The 14,516-nt window shown below is 69.7% G+C and overlaps 3 protein-coding genes across 4 annotated transcripts; 1 reads left to right on the top strand and 2 right to left on the bottom strand.

Moving 5' to 3' along the window:
• Window positions 1-931: 931 nt before the first annotated feature.
• ICAM5 (intercellular adhesion molecule 5) lies at window positions 932-7,625 on the top strand. Its single transcript, XM_052800152.1, is given in 12 exon segments — window positions 932-1,035; window positions 2,399-2,504; window positions 3,176-3,454; window positions 3,529-3,840; window positions 4,812-5,090; window positions 5,168-5,446; window positions 5,539-5,781; window positions 5,861-6,103; window positions 6,448-6,568; window positions 6,570-6,694; window positions 6,798-7,061; window positions 7,149-7,625. Coding segments are annotated over 11 exon segments (2,418 nt in total). The 5' UTR covers window positions 932-1,035; window positions 2,399-2,446; the 3' UTR covers window positions 7,364-7,625.
• A 728-nt stretch (window positions 7,626-8,353) lies between these two features.
• Window positions 8,354-9,062, bottom strand: LOC128147532 (basic proline-rich protein-like). Of its 2 annotated transcripts, none has more exons than XM_052800168.1 (3): window positions 8,821-9,062; window positions 8,632-8,742; window positions 8,354-8,529 (listed from the first exon to the last, which is right to left on the bottom strand). In XM_052800168.1, exons 1-3 carry the CDS (start codon window positions 8,836-8,838, stop codon window positions 8,368-8,370), a joined length of 291 nt encoding a protein of 96 aa, XP_052656128.1. In that variant the 5' UTR covers window positions 8,839-9,062; the 3' UTR covers window positions 8,354-8,367. The 2 variants fall into 2 exon arrangements, with proteins under 2 accessions (XP_052656128.1, XP_052656127.1); XM_052800167.1 differs by having other exon boundaries at window positions 8,632-8,725.
• A 2,810-nt stretch (window positions 9,063-11,872) lies between these two features.
• FDX2 (ferredoxin 2) lies at window positions 11,873-13,707 on the bottom strand. Its single transcript, XM_052800165.1, has 4 exons — window positions 13,545-13,707; window positions 13,336-13,442; window positions 13,154-13,241; window positions 11,873-12,345 (listed from the first exon to the last, which is right to left on the bottom strand). Exons 1-4 carry the CDS (start codon window positions 13,676-13,678, stop codon window positions 12,189-12,191), a joined length of 486 nt encoding a protein of 161 aa, XP_052656125.1. The 5' UTR covers window positions 13,679-13,707; the 3' UTR covers window positions 11,873-12,188.
• Between the last annotated feature and the right edge of the window lie 809 nt (window positions 13,708-14,516).

Genomic DNA, 14,516 nt, shown 5'->3' with positions numbered 1-14,516 from the left:
TTGGCAGTGGTGCGAGGAGGGGGGGACGTGGTGGTTGCAGCCCCAGGTTGTACCTGCTGCAAGGATTGGGGGGGGGGCTCGGTGGCCCCCAAAGATGGAGACCTCCCTGCTGTGCCCATCACCCTGGCCTCAGGCTCCCCTGCCGGCGGGGGCAAAAATGTCTCTTAATGGCTGAATCGTCCTTGTGGGCTCAGGGAACAGGTCTGCGTCACAAGTGACACAAGGGGAGTGGGCTGTACTGGGCTATACTACGCTGTACTGGACCGTATTGGGCTATACTAAGCTGCATTGGGCTGTACTGGGCTATATGAAGCTGTACTGGTCTGCACTGGGCTGTACGAAGCTGTACTGGGGTGTATTGGGCTGTACTGGTCTATACTGGGCTGTAATGGGGGTTGTCTGGGTCCTGGCTGGCCCCTTGGGAGCAATTAAGTGTCATCCTGGCGACACCCGCGGTGCTGCCGGGGGGATGCCGGGGGGGGTGACACGTCCCCCCCAATCTCCTCGGTGACCCCCGGGGGCTGCCAGCCCTGCTGGGGGGGGCAGGATGGGGGTACAGGCAGGGGATTGGGGTACAGGCAGGGGGGGAATAGGGGTACGGGCAGGGAATTGGGGGGTACGGGGGGGGGCTGGAGCCGGGAATAAGGGCTGGGGGGGGGGGTGGATGGGAGCCAAAGCAGGGGAGGGGCTCTAGGGACAAAGCTGGGGCTGGGGGACGCTTTGGGGGGGGCCAGAGCGGGGCCCTGGGGGGGGGGGGGGGTGGGCTGCCGCCCCCGGATTCGGTACCCGAGCATCCGTCCCCAACCGGAGCCTGCCGCCGAGCGAGCGCGGCGGGAGCGGGAGCGCGGCAGCGCCTGTCGCTCGCTGGCACCGTCGCTCACGCCCCGGCATGACACCGGCCCACGGCACGCCATGCCACGGCACGCCATGCCACGGCACGGCACGGCACGGCGAGGCCTGCTTCGGCTGCCGGTGCCGGTGCAGGCGAAGAGGCGGCGTGGGCAGGCGGCGCGTCGCCGCGGCACGTAGGCCGAGGTAAGGCAGGAATCACGCCTCGCCCGCGCCGCCGGCACGGCGAGGGGACCGGGCCGGGGATGGGGGGTGAAGGGGGCACCTGCCATGGCGGCGGCTTTGGCGTGTGCTCGGAGGGGGGGGGACGATGTTGGTGTGCACGCCTGCACGCCCACGATGCACACGCGTGATACACGCCGGCGTGAACGCGCAATGCACGATACACCTACATGCACATGTGATGCACGCACGACACACACACGGGCACGAACGGTGCGTGGCTGCGTGCACGATACAGTCATCTGCATGCACATGCAATGCACGCCTGCGTGCACGCAATATACACACTCACCGGCACACGCATGCAATGCATGCCTGCGTGCACGTGGTACATGTATCTGCGTGCGCATGCAATGCATGCCTGCGTGCACGATACGTGTATCTGCATGCACACACAATGCACGCCTGCATACACGCACCGGCACGTACATGATACACCCCAGCACGCACATGCAATGCATGCCTGCGTGCACGATACATGTATCTGCATGCACACACAATGCATGCCTGCGTGCACACAATACACTGGCATACACGTGATACGCACACGCAATGCACGACACACACGCAGCGCACGCCTGCATGCATGCGGTACGCCCACCGGCCCGCACACGCAACGCATGCCTGCTTGGACACGACACACACCCCTGCATGCGTACGCAACGCCCGCCTGCACACACATGTGCCGCCCACGCCGCCATGCACACGCCACGCACACGCCACGCACACGCCATGCACACGCCATGCACCCCACGAGCGGCTACAGGTTGCCCCAACCCCCCCAGCCGCGCTGACAGCCCGTGCCCGTCCCCCACCCTGTCGTTCCCCCCCCCCGTGGGTGCGTGGGTGACACCCCGTGCTTGGGGGGGGGGACACAGCTGGTCCCCGTCTGTCGCTGCACCCACGCAGGATCGGTGCTTAAACCCGCGGCACAGGGGTGCTGGCTCCGGGCTGCAGAGTTTGGGGGGGGTGGTGGTGTCTGGGCAGGATGGGGCAAGGGGGGGGGGGGTCCCGATCCGGGCACGGGGGGGGTCCTGTGCAGCGCCGAGCACCGGGCGGGGGAGGCCGGAGCCTCGGGAGGGCTCAGCCGGGGGCGGGGGGAGGAGCAGCCCCGCGGTACCGGCGCCGTCCTCGCCTCCGTGCGCGGCAGCGGAGGAGCTGCCTTCATCCCCATCCTCCTCATCCTCCTCTTCATCCCCATCCTCCCCATCCTCCCCATCCTCCTCTTCATCCCAATCCTCCCCATCCTCCTCATCCTCCCCTTCATCCCCATCCTCCTTTTCATCCCCATCCTCCCCTTCATCTCCATCCTCCTCTTCATCCCCAGCCTCCTCTTCCTCCCCGTATCTTGCCCCCCCAGCGGAGCCGGGACCCGATGGGACCCCCCTGCCCGGCCGCGCGGCTGCTGCCCCCCCTCATCCTGGCGCTCGCAGGTAGGGAGGGGGTCGGGGGGGGGGGGAGGACGCCTGGGTCCCTCTGGGATGCGGGGGGGGCACCCCGGGGACCTGGGACCCATCGTGCTGGGAAGGGGGGGGTGGTCTCCTGGGACCCCAGACACCAAGGACCCTTAATTATAGAGGGGGGGGGCATTCCTGGCAACCCCCCAGACACCAGGGACCTGTAATTATGGGGAGGGGGGGTGAACCCCGAGGAGGCCTGATGCCTGGGTCCCTTAATTTGGGGGGGGGGGGTGAGCCCTGGGGAGCCCAGACCACAGGGACTCTTAATTATGGGGGGGGGCAGGCTGGACCCCCAGAGAGCCCTGACACCTGGGATCCAGCAGGATGGAGAGTGGGAAGGGGGGGGGGGAACCCCAACAGCAGGGACCCTTAATGCTGGGGGGACTGGGGGGGGGTGGACACTGGGGGGCCCGGCCACCTGGGTCCCTTATTTCTAGGGGGGGGGGTGGGATGGACCCGAAGGACCCAAGGGGGGGGGGGGACAGGGGGACCCCCAGGAGCCCACCTGCCTGGGTCCCCTCCTGGGAGCATGGTGGGGGGGTGCGCCTCGGCACAGGGCTCACCGGGATCGGGGGGGGGGTCTCCAGCCGGAGGGGTGCCAGGGCTAAGCCGGCGGGGGCTGCCCGCGGTGGGGGCTCTCGCAGGGGCCGCCCGGGGCACGTTCACGGTGGGGGCCTGGCCACGGGTGGCCGTGGTGCCCTTCGGGGGCTCGGTGGCCATCAACTGCAGCCGCAGCGCCTGCCCGGGGGGCAACGCCACGCTGGGGCTGGAGACCCCCCTGACTGTGGACGCGGGGGCCGGCGGGCGCCGCTGGCAAAGCTTTCGGCTCCTCAACGTCTCCCAGTGGAGCCCCGGCACCGCCACGTGCTACGGGCGCTGCGGTGACACCCAAGTCAACGCCAGCACCAGCATCCTCGTCTACCGTGAGTGCCGGGGGTCGGGGGGCCGAGCGGAGTGGGGGGCCACGGTCGACGGTTCGGCGGTTGCCACCTCCCAGGGTTGCCGGAGCGGGTGGTGCTGGAGCCGGTGCCGGCCATGGCGGTGGGTGACAGCCGTAACCTGACGTGCCGGGTGGTGGAGGTGGCTCCGGTGGGGAACCTGACGGTGACGTTGCGCCGAGGTGCCGAAACTCTGCGGACGGAAAGTTTCGGTGCCGCCGAGGGCAGCGCCAGCGTGGCCGTCAGTCACCTGCTGACCGCCAGCCCCGGGGACCACGGGCAGGACGTCACCTGCCACGCCGAGCTGTCCCTGCGGCCCCACGGGCCCCTCTTCGCCCGCGCCGCCGTCCCCGTCAAGCTGTCGGTGTTCGGTAAGTCCCCGCCGCGCGGCCGGGCTCCGGCGTTGGTGCGGATGCTCCTGTCCGGGGGGAGGGAGCCAGGGAGCAGCTCGGCACCACCCTGTCCCCATCCCCATCCCAGCTCATCCCAGCCCCCATCTGACCGCCATCCCAATCCTGTCCCCATCCCAGTCTCATCTCCATTTCCATCCCGGTCCCGTCTCCATTCCATTCTTTTCTCCAGTCCCCATCCCTGTGCTGTCCCCATTCCCACCCCAATCCTATCCCCATCCCCAGTCCTGTTCCCATTCCCATCCCAGTTTCAATTCCATTTCCATCCCAGTCCTGTCCCCATCCCCATGCTATCCCCATTCCCATCCCAGTCTCATCTCCATTTCCATCCCGGTCCCGTCTCCATTCCATTCTTGTCTCCAGTCCCCATCCCCATTCCTAAACCCATCCCCTGTCCTGTTCCCATTCCCATCCCAGTTTCAATTCCATTTCCATCCCAGTCCTGTCCCCATCCCCATGCTATCCCCATTCCCATCCCAGTCTCATCTCCATTTCCATCCCAGTCCCTTCTCTATTCCATTCTTGTCCCCATCCCTATCCCCATTCCCATCCTAATTCTGACCCCATCCCCGTTCCCATTCCCATGCCAGTTTCAATTCCATTTCCATCCCAGTCCCATCCCCATTCCCATCCCAATCCTGTTCCCATCCCAGTCCCCGTTCCCATCCCAGACTCTCTGCTGAGCACCGTGACTCTAATCCCGTTCGCGATGCCCACCGCGCCGTGCCGAATCCCTCCCTAGCCTTGTCCAGTGGACGGGGCTGTGCCGGGATGCCCGGTCCCACCCTGGCACGGGGACTTCGCCACTGCCCTCCTGGCAGCTCCGCATCCGCACCGGAGCCCGGGGAGGGTCCGGCCGCTGGGATCCTCTACCCGGCACTGGGGTGCAGCTGGGGACGAGGCACGGCCCTGGTGACACCGCATCCCTGCAGCTCTCCCCGAGCCCCCCCAGCTCTGGGCTCCTGCCCACGTTGAAGCCGGCACCACCGCCAACGCCAGCTGCCGGATCGCCGGTGCCTTCCCCGCCGGAGATGTCCGCTTCACCATCGCCCTGGCAGAGCAGAGCCTAAACTTCTCCGTGGCAGCGGCCGGGGATGTGCTGACCGCCGTCACCGCGCTCTCACCCGGCACCCCGGGGTGGCAGGAGCTGACCTGCACCGCGGCGGTGGCAACGGCGGCACGGATGGCACGGAGGCAGCTCCACGTCTACCGTAAGGTGCCAGGCACGGCGGGGCGATAACCGGACCCCATCCCAAAATCCCGTTGAACCCACGGCACCTTCCCGCAGGCTTCCCAGCACCCGTCCTGGAGCTGAGCCCAGCGTCGGCGCCGGCGGGCAGCGAGGTGATGGTGGTGTGCCGTGCCGGCGTCGCCGAACCCCCCGCCGTCCGGCTGCAGCTCCGTGATGCCGACGGGGGGGTCCTGGCCGAGGGGCCGCAGTCCCAGCTGGAGCTGCGGTTGGTGGCCCGGCGGGAGGATGACGGGCGGCAATTCGGGTGCCGGGCCAGCCTGGCCATCGGCGACGGCGCGGTGACAAAGGACGCGGACACCCGGCTCGCCGTGCTCTGTGAGCGCCGCACCGGAGGGTCCCGGTTGTGCCCGTGGCAGCCGGCACGGGCTGCTCCCGGCATGCCCGGCGCATCCCTCCATCTTTTCCAGACATGCCCGAAATGGCGGCGAGCGACTGCCCCAGCAACCGCACGTGGCTGCGGGGGACACGGGAGGTGCTGTCCTGCCGTGCCGCCGGCAACCCCGTGCCCACCGTCGTCTGCGGCAGGAACGGCGTCGCCGTCAGCACCGGGGAGCTGGAGTTGGTCACCCGTTCGCGAGCCGGCACCTACCTCTGCAATGCCACCAACAGCCTGGGGACACGGAGCCGGCTGGTCACCGTCCGTGTGGAGTGTGAGTCGCGCCGGCATCTCCCGCCGCGGCTGCGCCGGCAGCGACCGTGCTAACCAGGACCCCTCTTTTCTCCCCCAAGACGAGCCCACCCTGACGGAGAGGGGCTGCCCGGCACACCGCACCTGGGTGGAGGGGGAGCGGCGGGAGCTCGCGTGCCGCGCCGACGGGGACCCCCCGCCCAGCACCCGCTGCGCCCGTGACGGCGGTGCCACCCGCGCCCGGGGGAGCCGGGCCGTCAGTCGGGCCGATGCCGGCCGCTACGTCTGCCGAGCCACCAACAAGCACGGCTCGGCCGTCCGCAGCGTCGTCGTCACCGTCGAGTGTGAGTGCCGGGGAGAGGACGAGGATCTGGTGGTGCCGGGGATGCCGTGTCCGTGCCGGGGATGCCATAGCTGTGCCAGGGATGCCACAGCTGGGGATGCCGTACCTGTGCTGGGCACGGCGTGGCCATGCCAGGGATGCCATGACCACGCTGGGGATGCCACGGCTGGGATGCCGTGTCCGTGCCGGGGATGCCGTGTCCGTGCCAGCCCGGTGGGGAGCCCGGCTGCCTTCGGGCCGGTCTCACCGGTGCAGGGTGGGGAGCAGGGGGTGGGCGGTTGGTCCCCGCGCCCCATTGCGGGTCCCCAGCCCCCCGCCTCCCGCCGTGTCCCTCCCGGTTTGCAGACGAGCCGAGCATCGGCGAGACGGGCTGCCCGGCGCAGCGGCTCTGGGTGGAGGGGACGCCGGCAGAGCTGGCCTGTGCCGCCAGCGGGAACCCCCCGCCCCGCGTCGCCTGCGCCAAGCTGGGGGGACGGCCAGGACCCCCCCCCGGCGAGCCCCAACGTCACCCGTGCCCACGCCGGCACCTACCAGTGCCGGGCCACCAACGCCCACGGCTCTGCCCTCCGCAACGTCACCGTCGCCGTCGAGTGTGAGTGCGGGGAGCGGCTTTTTGGGGCGGAAAAAGGGGGTTTCGGTTGTTTTTAAATGCAGGGCGGTGTGTTTGGCTGACGGACACTGCCACCCCGGTGCAGACAGCCCCGTGGCGGTGAGCCTGCGCGTGCTGCCCTCCGCCAACGTCTCGCGCGGCGCCAGCTTCAGCGTGGAGTGCCGCGCCGAGGGGCTGCCCACCCCCACCTACGGGTGGGCACTGCCGCCCGCCAACAACCTCCGCTTCGCCGCCGATAACCGCTCGGTAGCCGTAGCCGGCGCCGCCGCTGCCAACCGGGGGCTTTATACCTGCACCGCGACCAACAGGCACGGCCGGCGAGCCGGCAGCGTGATGGTGCGGGTGGACGGTGAGATGGGGTGAATTGGTAAAGGGGAGGGGGGAACAGACCTCTCCATCACCGCCGCGGCGTCACCGGCACCTTCCCGCCTTGCAGAGAGCCGGCTGGCGCTGGTGGCCTCGCTGGGCTCCTTGGGTGCCGTCACCGCGGTGGGTTTGGCGGCTGCCGGCGGTTATTACCTGAAGTCGACGGCGTGTAAGAAGGGGGAATACAACGTGCGGGATGCCGAGGGCTCCTCCGAAGCCGCCTGCCTGCACCGGCAACGGCACGACCGCGGCGAGATTTACGGCATCCAGCTCACCCAGCCGTAACCGGGAACATCCCCGTCCCGGGTGGGATGGAGGTTTGGGGGTTCCCCGTGTACCCTCCGCCCCGGCCACAACGGGGTTTTGGGGGCAATTTGGGGTGGGGTTGGGGTTTTTCGGGGGGTGTTTTTTAACCATTTCAGTGCTGTGCCAAGGGCGGCACAGCCGTAACTCAGGGGCGGCATGCTCGGGGGGGGCCTCGGCCGCTGGCTCGGCTCTTCCCCGGCGGATAAAGCAACACCCAATAAATAATTCCATTTTAATGGGAGGGAGGAAGATGGTGACTCCAGCTGCAGGGCGGGGGGCGGCATTAAGGCTCCCTGGTGTCCGGGCTCCTGGGGGGGTCCGTCCTCTCCCGCACCTCAGAAATAAGGAGCCCGGCAGGGGTGTCCCCGAGCCCGTCCCCCTGCCACCCATGGGGGGGCCCGGTGGGGGCCGGGGCTCAGCCCAGCCTCAGCTCTGGATCCCACTGGAAAATCCTGGAGCTGCCCTGGAAATCCCTCGCCTTCCTGCCCGCTTTCCTGCCCGTACGGCCGCCCTCCCTGCCTGCTCTCCCCAAGCCTGGACCCCGCTTCCCTGTCCCCAAGCCCTGTCCCATGTCCCCAGCCCACAGCTGGAGATGGGGACCCCCCCCCAGCCTGGCCACCACCTCACTGTCCCCAGCCAGTGCCAAGGACCCCCACCCCATCCACCACCTCGTTGTCCCCAAACCCCATCCCACGCCCCCAGCCCTCACCCAGGACCCCCCATCCTCGTCCCCACAGCTCCCTGCCGGGGCCACCAAACCACCGGTGACGGCATCCAGACCCAGCCAAGCACCGGCTCCCCAAAAGTCGTGTCCCCCCCCCCAACCCCGCAACTGTCACCCTGGGCCCCCCCGGAGCAGGTGACACCGGGACACGCCAAGCTGCCATCAGCACCAGGACGTTTAATTGCTCCCAAGGGACCGGCCAGGACCCCGACACCCCCCAGCCACCACCACCCCCAGCTCTCCGCTGCCGCCACCGCCGTCACCGCCGTCCCCTCGCCGCTGCCGGGGTCCTCGCCGTCACCTCCTCCCGCCGCCGGCCGGGTGACACCGCTCCCCGCAGTGGGGACACTGGGGACGGGGGGTCCCGCTCTTCCCGGGGACGTTCCAGCACCGTCGGCACCGCACCCGGTATTTCTTGTACCTGGGAGAAATCCCTGCGGTGAAGCCGGTGCCGGGGTTCTGGGGGGGGGGTGTCCCCCCGGCAGAGTCGGGGTGTCACTGGGGGGGTGTCCCTGTCCCCTACCTGATGCCGCAGGCGTTGCAGAGGGGGGTCCCGTTTTCGGCTGCCCGCCAGAGCGGGGTCCGGCGTGTCTTGCAGGAGGCACAGCGCTTGCTCCCTGTGGGGGACACGCGGCTGCACCCCCAAATCCCAGCGGTGTTGGGGTGTGGGGGGTGGAGACACCCCCAAATCCCCCCCCCCCCCCCGTCTTACCCGGGGTGGGGGGAGCATCGTCCTCTGAGCTGCTGCCCGCTCCGGGGGGCCTGGCGGGGGGGCTGCGTCCCCGGCTCCGGCTGGGATCCCTGCGGGAAAGGGGGGTCAGCGGGAGCGCGGGGACACCCCTGGAATGGGGATACCCCCCCCCAAGGAATGGGGACCCCCCCCTCGGGGGCTGCCGGGTCCCCGGGGGCCATGGCCAGGGAGGGGGGACGGGGTGTCTGGCCTGGTGGGAAAGGGGATGCGGGGAGAGAAGGTGCAGCCGGACAGACAGACGGTGCAGCCGGACAGCCGGCCAATGCAGCCCAAGTTCCAGGGATGCCCGGAGGTGCAGACGGACAGACAGACAGCGCAGCCCAGGGATGCATCCGGACAGACGGACGGTGCAGCCCAAGGTCCAGGGGTTTCACCCGGACAGACGGACGGTGCAGCCAAAAGTCTGGGGGTGCCCACGGGTGCATCCGGACAGACGGACGGCGAGGCCGGGGCCCGGTACCTGCTGCCGCGGGCGGTGATGAGGAGGCGGCAGCCCTCGGCGGTGCCGACGACGGGGAGGCCCAGGCGCATGCGGAGGGTCACCCCGCGGAAAGAGGGGTCCCGGGGCTCGGCACCGCGCTGGGGGGCTGCCTGCTTGCGCCGCCGCCCGCTGCCGGTGCCGTTACCGGTGCTGGTGCCATTACCGGTGCCGTTACTGGTACCACTGCCGTTACCGGTGCCGTTACTGGTACCACTGCCGTTACCGGTGCCATTACCGGTGCTGTTACTGGTACCACTGCCATTACCGGTGCCGTTACCGGTGCCACCGGCCAGGTGCCGGCACTGGAGGCTGATGAGGCTGAGGGCATCGGGGCTGCCGGCGGGGTCCGGGGGGAGCCCGGGGTGCTCCGGGGGGGCGGCAGGAGGTGTCAGGGGGGGCTCAGGGGGGGCCAGCAGCAGCGCGGTCTCCTGCAGGAAGGTGAGACCCTCCCCGGGGGGGGCCGGGGGGCTCCAGAGCCCCGGGGGGGGCTCCGGGACCCCGTTCCTGCCCGGGGGGCCACCGTTAGGACACTGGAGGGTGGGATGGGGGGACACCCCACCACCACCCCAAGGGGCTGCACGGGGCCACCCTGCTCCCCCCGGGCTGAGCCATCCCCAGCGCTGGTGCCCCCAGTTCCCCCCCCCGCGGTGGGATCACCCCCAGTTCCCCCCTGGTGCTCCCACTTCCCCCCCGGTGGGATCATCCCCGGTTTTCCCGGTTACCCCCCCCGGTGGCAATCACCCCCTGGTGCCCCCGGTTCCCCCCGCAGTGGGATCAACCCTGCTTCTCCCAGTTCCCCCTGGTTCTCCCAGTCCCCCCCCTGCAGTGGGATCAGCCCCCGTTCCCCCCTGGTGCCCCCGGTTCCCCCCCCAGTGGGATCAACCCTGCTTCTCCCAGTTCCCCCCGGTTCTCCCAGTCCCCCCCTGCAGTGGGATCAGCCCCGGTTCCCCCCCCACAGTGGGATCACCCCTGGTGTCCCCAGTTCCCCCCAGTGGGATCAACCCTGCTTCTCCCAGTTCCCCCCCGGTTCTCCCAGCTCCCCCCTGCGGTGGGATCAGCCCCGGTTCCCCCCCCACAGTGGGATCAGCCCTGGTGTCCCCAGTTCCCCCTGGTGGGATCAGCCCCAGTTCTCCCAGTTCCCCCCGGTTCTCCCAGTTCCCCCCTGCGGTGGGATGAGCCCTGGTGTCCCCAGTTCCCCCTGGTGGGATCAGCCCCAGTTCTCCCAGTTCCCCCCGGTTCTCCCAGTTCCCCCCTGCGTGGGATCAGCCCCGGTCCCCCCCGGTTCTCCCAGCTCCCCCCTGCGGTGGGATCAGCCCCGGTTCCCCCCCCCACAGTGGGATCACCTCTGGTGTCCCCAGTTCCCCCTGGTGGGATCAGCCCCAGTTCTCCCAGTTCCCCCCGGTTCTCCCAGTTCCCCCCTGCGGTGGGATCAGCCCCAGTTCTCCCAGTTCCCCCCGGTTCTCCCAGTTCCCCCCTGCGGTGGGATCAGCCCTGGTGTCCCCAGTTCCCCCTGGTGGGATCAGCCCCAGTTCTCCCAGTTCCCCCCGGTTCTCCCAGTTCCCCCCTGCGGTGGGATCAGCCCTGGTGTCCCCAGTTCCCCCTGGTGGGATCAGCCCCAGTTCTCCCAGTTCCCCCCGCTTCTCCCAGTTCCCCCCCGCGGTGGGATCAGCCCCAGTTCCCCCCGGTTCTCCCAGTTCCCCCCTGCGTGGGATCAGCCCCGGTCCCCCCCGGTTCTCCCGGTTCCCCCCCGGTGGGATCAGCCCCGGTTCCCACCTGCGGGCACGGGGGCCACCGGTCGCGCCCCCCCCGGGGCTGGGGGGCGGCAGGAGGGGCCGGCAGGGCTCGGACTCGAGGCAGAGCAGCCGCTGGAGCAGCGAGAAATCCGGGGGCTGCCCCTCCAGGAAGAGCTGCTCCGCCATCACCATCACCATCACCACCACCGCCACCATCATCATCATCACCGGCCCCGGTCCCGGCCCTAAACCGGCTCCAGCTGCGCGGGGGCGGGGGCAGCGGGGGGGGGGGGTCGGGGCAGCGGGGAGGGACCCCGCAGGCGGGACTGGGACCCCCCCCATAGAGCGGGGCACGATGCCATGTGGGGCAAAGGACCCCCCAGGATGGGGAAGAGACCCCCCCCCCAGGACAGGACAGTGACCCCCGGGGGGGGGCAGGACCCCAGATGGGGCAGGGACCCCCCCCCCCCCCAGGACGGGGACCCCCAGGGTGGGGCACAATGCCCCTCCCCAGAACACTGAGCCCCCAGAATGGGGCAGGACCCCGCAGGGTGGAGCAGGACCCCCTTATGGGGTACAGAGCCCCCCCAGGATGGGGCAGCACTGGGGGGGGGGGTTGTGCCCCACATGCTGAGCCTCCCCCAAACCCCCCCCAAGTCCTGCTCAGAGCTGCCCCCCCCCAGGACCCAGCTGAGGGGCTGATCCCAAAGGGTCCCCCCCAAACCCCACACCTCGACCCGTCCCCACTCGGGGGGGGTGGGGGGCCCTGACCCCCCCCCCCCACAAAGGGACCCTGAGCACCGCTCAGACGAGATTTATTATTAACAAACCGCAACGCTCGTTATCCCAAATCCAGAGCCCCCAGAGTGGGGGGGGTGGCGTGGGGGGGCACGCAGGGCAGAGCCCGGTGTCGCCCCCACCCCGGGATCGGTGTGTCGTCCCCCCCCCCCAGCTCTGCTGTCCCGCAGCGTCTCCTCCTGCTTTGGGGGGGGTGTGTGTGTATGTGGGGGGGTCTTCACCGCCCGAAGGCGGGCTGTGCCCTGCTTTGGGGGGTAGATTCATCCTGCTGGGGGGGTGTGTCATCCTGCTGGGGGGGGTTCCCCCCCCCTCCGCTGTCAGTGGGGTTTGGGGACGTGGCCGTCCACGTAGAAGTTGCGGGTGACCTTGGGGAGGATGAAGTGAGCCCCCTCCAGCTCCGGCGTCAGCAGGATCTGGCAGCCCAGGCGGGAATTCTCCTGCAGCAGCGGGGCCTGGTCCAGCAGGTCGTCTTCCCTGGGGGGGGGACACACACAGACACGGGGAAGGGGGAGGGAGGCTGTGGGGGGGTCCCCCGGGGCCGTGGGGAGGGGGAGTGGGGGCTCACGGGGGCCACGGTGGGGAGCGTTGGGGGGCTGAGGAGGTGGTTACGGTCATAGGGTGGTGTTGGGATAGTGGGGGGGTCTGGGGGGGGGTCAGAGGTCTGTGGTGGGGATGTTGGGGTCTGGGGGGGGTCAGGGGTTCTCTGGGGGAGTGGTGGTCCCTGGGGGGGGGGAACAGGGGTTTGTGGTGGGGATGTTGGGGTGCTGGGGGGGTGTCAGGGGTTCTCTGGGGGCACGGTGGGGTCCCTGGGGGGGTTCAGGGGTCTGTGGTGGGGATGTTGGGGTCTGGGGGGGGGTCAGGGATTCTCTGGGGGGGCTATGGTCCTTGGGGGGGGGTCAGGGGTCTCTTGGGGTCCAGGTGACATGTCAGGGGTTGACTGGGGCGGGGGGCTGTGGTCCCTGGGGGGGCTGCTAGATACTAAGGAGGGGGGTCTGGGGAGGGTCTGGGGTCCCTGGGGAGTCCGGGGGGGGTCTGTTGGGGTCCAGGGAGGGGGGTTAGGGGTCCCCGGCGGGTCCTGAGTGGGTCCTGCTGGGTCCTGAGTGGGGGGGGTGGGGGGGCAAGGATTCCCCGGGGGGGGCATCACAGGTCTTCTGGGGTTCCCCAGAGGCTGCGGCGGGGTTGGGGGGGTCCCCAGAGAACAGCGGGGATCCGGGGGGGGGGACGGACACGGGGACATGGAGGGTCGCACGGCGGGGGGGGGGGGGCGGGGGGGGGCCGTTACCGCTCGTCGGGGGCCGGGAGCCGGTCGAGGTGGGGAGCGCTGACATAGACGTGGCAGGTAGAACAGGCCAGCGAGGCCTCGCAGGCGCCTGCGGGACCCCCCCGTTCAGCACCGGGACACCCCCTCATCCCCCCCCGGTCCCGGTCCCGGTGCCGGTGCCGCCCCCCGGTGCCGGTACCGACCCTCCAGCTCCAGCCCGTGCCGCTGCGCCAGGTGCAGCACGTTGTCCCCGACGCGGCCCCGTACCGGGACGTGACGCCCAGCCCGGTCCACGAAGACGACGTTCACCCTGGGGAGGGGGGACACGCCACCGGCAGCAGTCAGGACCGGGACACCGGCACCGGGGACCCCGGGAGCGGCATCGCCGTCCCTGGACCGCCCCGGTACCCACACGGCGGCCTCCGGCTCCTCCGCCGCGGCCCGGCCGCCGCCGCCGCCTCCGCTCAAGCTCCGCGCCGCTCCCCGTAGCAGCCGCCGCGTCACGGAGCCGCGGTTCGCCGCCGCCGCCGCCATGGAGGCCGCCATGACGGGCTACACGTGACCCGTGCCACGTGACCGCCGCCACCCTGGGCGGGGACAGGAGGGAGCCGCGCTGGTCCCAGTGCCCGCCCCCCCCCCCCCCCCCGGTAATTAAACCGCCCCATTAAACCTCCCGGGGGGGGGGTACAGGGGCCCCCGAGCATTGGGGGGGGGGGGCCCTTGCACGGGGAGGGGTGTCTCCAGGCAGGAGGAGGGGGGGACCCAGGGGACCCCTATAATGGGGGGGGCCTCCTTGCATGAAGAGGGGCACAGGGAACCCCCCCCAAATTGGGGGGAGCACATCAGCCCCGAAGAGGGGGACCCCCTGCATTGCGGGGGGGGGGACATGACACCCAGGCAGCCCCACACACACACTTTGCTTGGCCATAGTTGAGGGGGGGAAAGATGGGGACGAGTTGGGGGGGGGAACAGGAAAAGGGGAGGGAGAATTCCCCCCCCAATTAAGGGAGGGGGGCAGCCTCATTAGGGATAATGATGTCACAACGAACATAATAAAAAACAGGGAGGGGAAAGGCGATATAAATATAGCTTTACTTTGGGAAGGGGGAGGGTCCAGCGGGGGGGGAAACACACGACACAGACACCCCCCCCCCACCCCCCGTACAGCAAACCAGACAGCATCGACAGTAGAAACAGGGCAACAACTCAAAACCCAGGAAACCCCCCCAAAAAAGAGGGAGGGAAGAAAAAGGAGGGCAGGGACCCCCCCAAAAGCGCCTGCTTGGGGGGCTGTGTCCCCACCAAACCCGGGGGGGAAGGCAACCCCCCCCCAGCCAGGAAAGGAGGAACCTTTTGTTGTTTTTTTTTTAAAAAAAAGGCAATA

The sequence above is a fragment of the Harpia harpyja genome, chromosome 10 (assembly GCF_026419915.1).
Source record: "Harpia harpyja isolate bHarHar1 chromosome 10, bHarHar1 primary haplotype, whole genome shotgun sequence".
Taxonomy (NCBI): domain Eukaryota; kingdom Metazoa; phylum Chordata; class Aves; order Accipitriformes; family Accipitridae; genus Harpia; species Harpia harpyja.
This window is presented reverse-complemented; position numbering and strand designations above follow the sequence as displayed.

Excerpts from the sequence above, each read along its gene's own strand:
- LOC128147532 (XM_052800167.1), bottom strand. The coding sequence starts at position 9,020 with ATGGCCCCCGGGGACCCGGCAGCCCCCGAGGGGGGGGTCCCCATTCCT. Across the intron at positions 8,726-8,820 it reads CGATGCTCCCCCCACCCCGG|GGAGCAAGCGCTGTGCCTCC; the intron begins GTAAGACGGGGG and ends TGTCCCCCACAG. Across the intron at positions 8,530-8,631 it reads TGCAACGCCTGCGGCATCAG|GTACAAGAAATACCGGGTGC; the intron begins GTAGGGGACAGG and ends GATTTCTCCCAG.
- FDX2 (XM_052800165.1), bottom strand. The coding sequence starts at position 13,678 with ATGGCGGCCTCCATGGCGGCGGCGGCGGCGAACCGCGGCTCCGTGACG. Across the intron at positions 13,443-13,544 it reads GAGGAGCCGGAGGCCGCCGT|GGTGAACGTCGTCTTCGTGG; the intron begins GTGGGTACCGGG and ends CCCCCTCCCCAG. Across the intron at positions 13,242-13,335 it reads GCACGGGCTGGAGCTGGAGG|GCGCCTGCGAGGCCTCGCTG; the intron begins GTCGGTACCGGC and ends GGGGTCCCGCAG.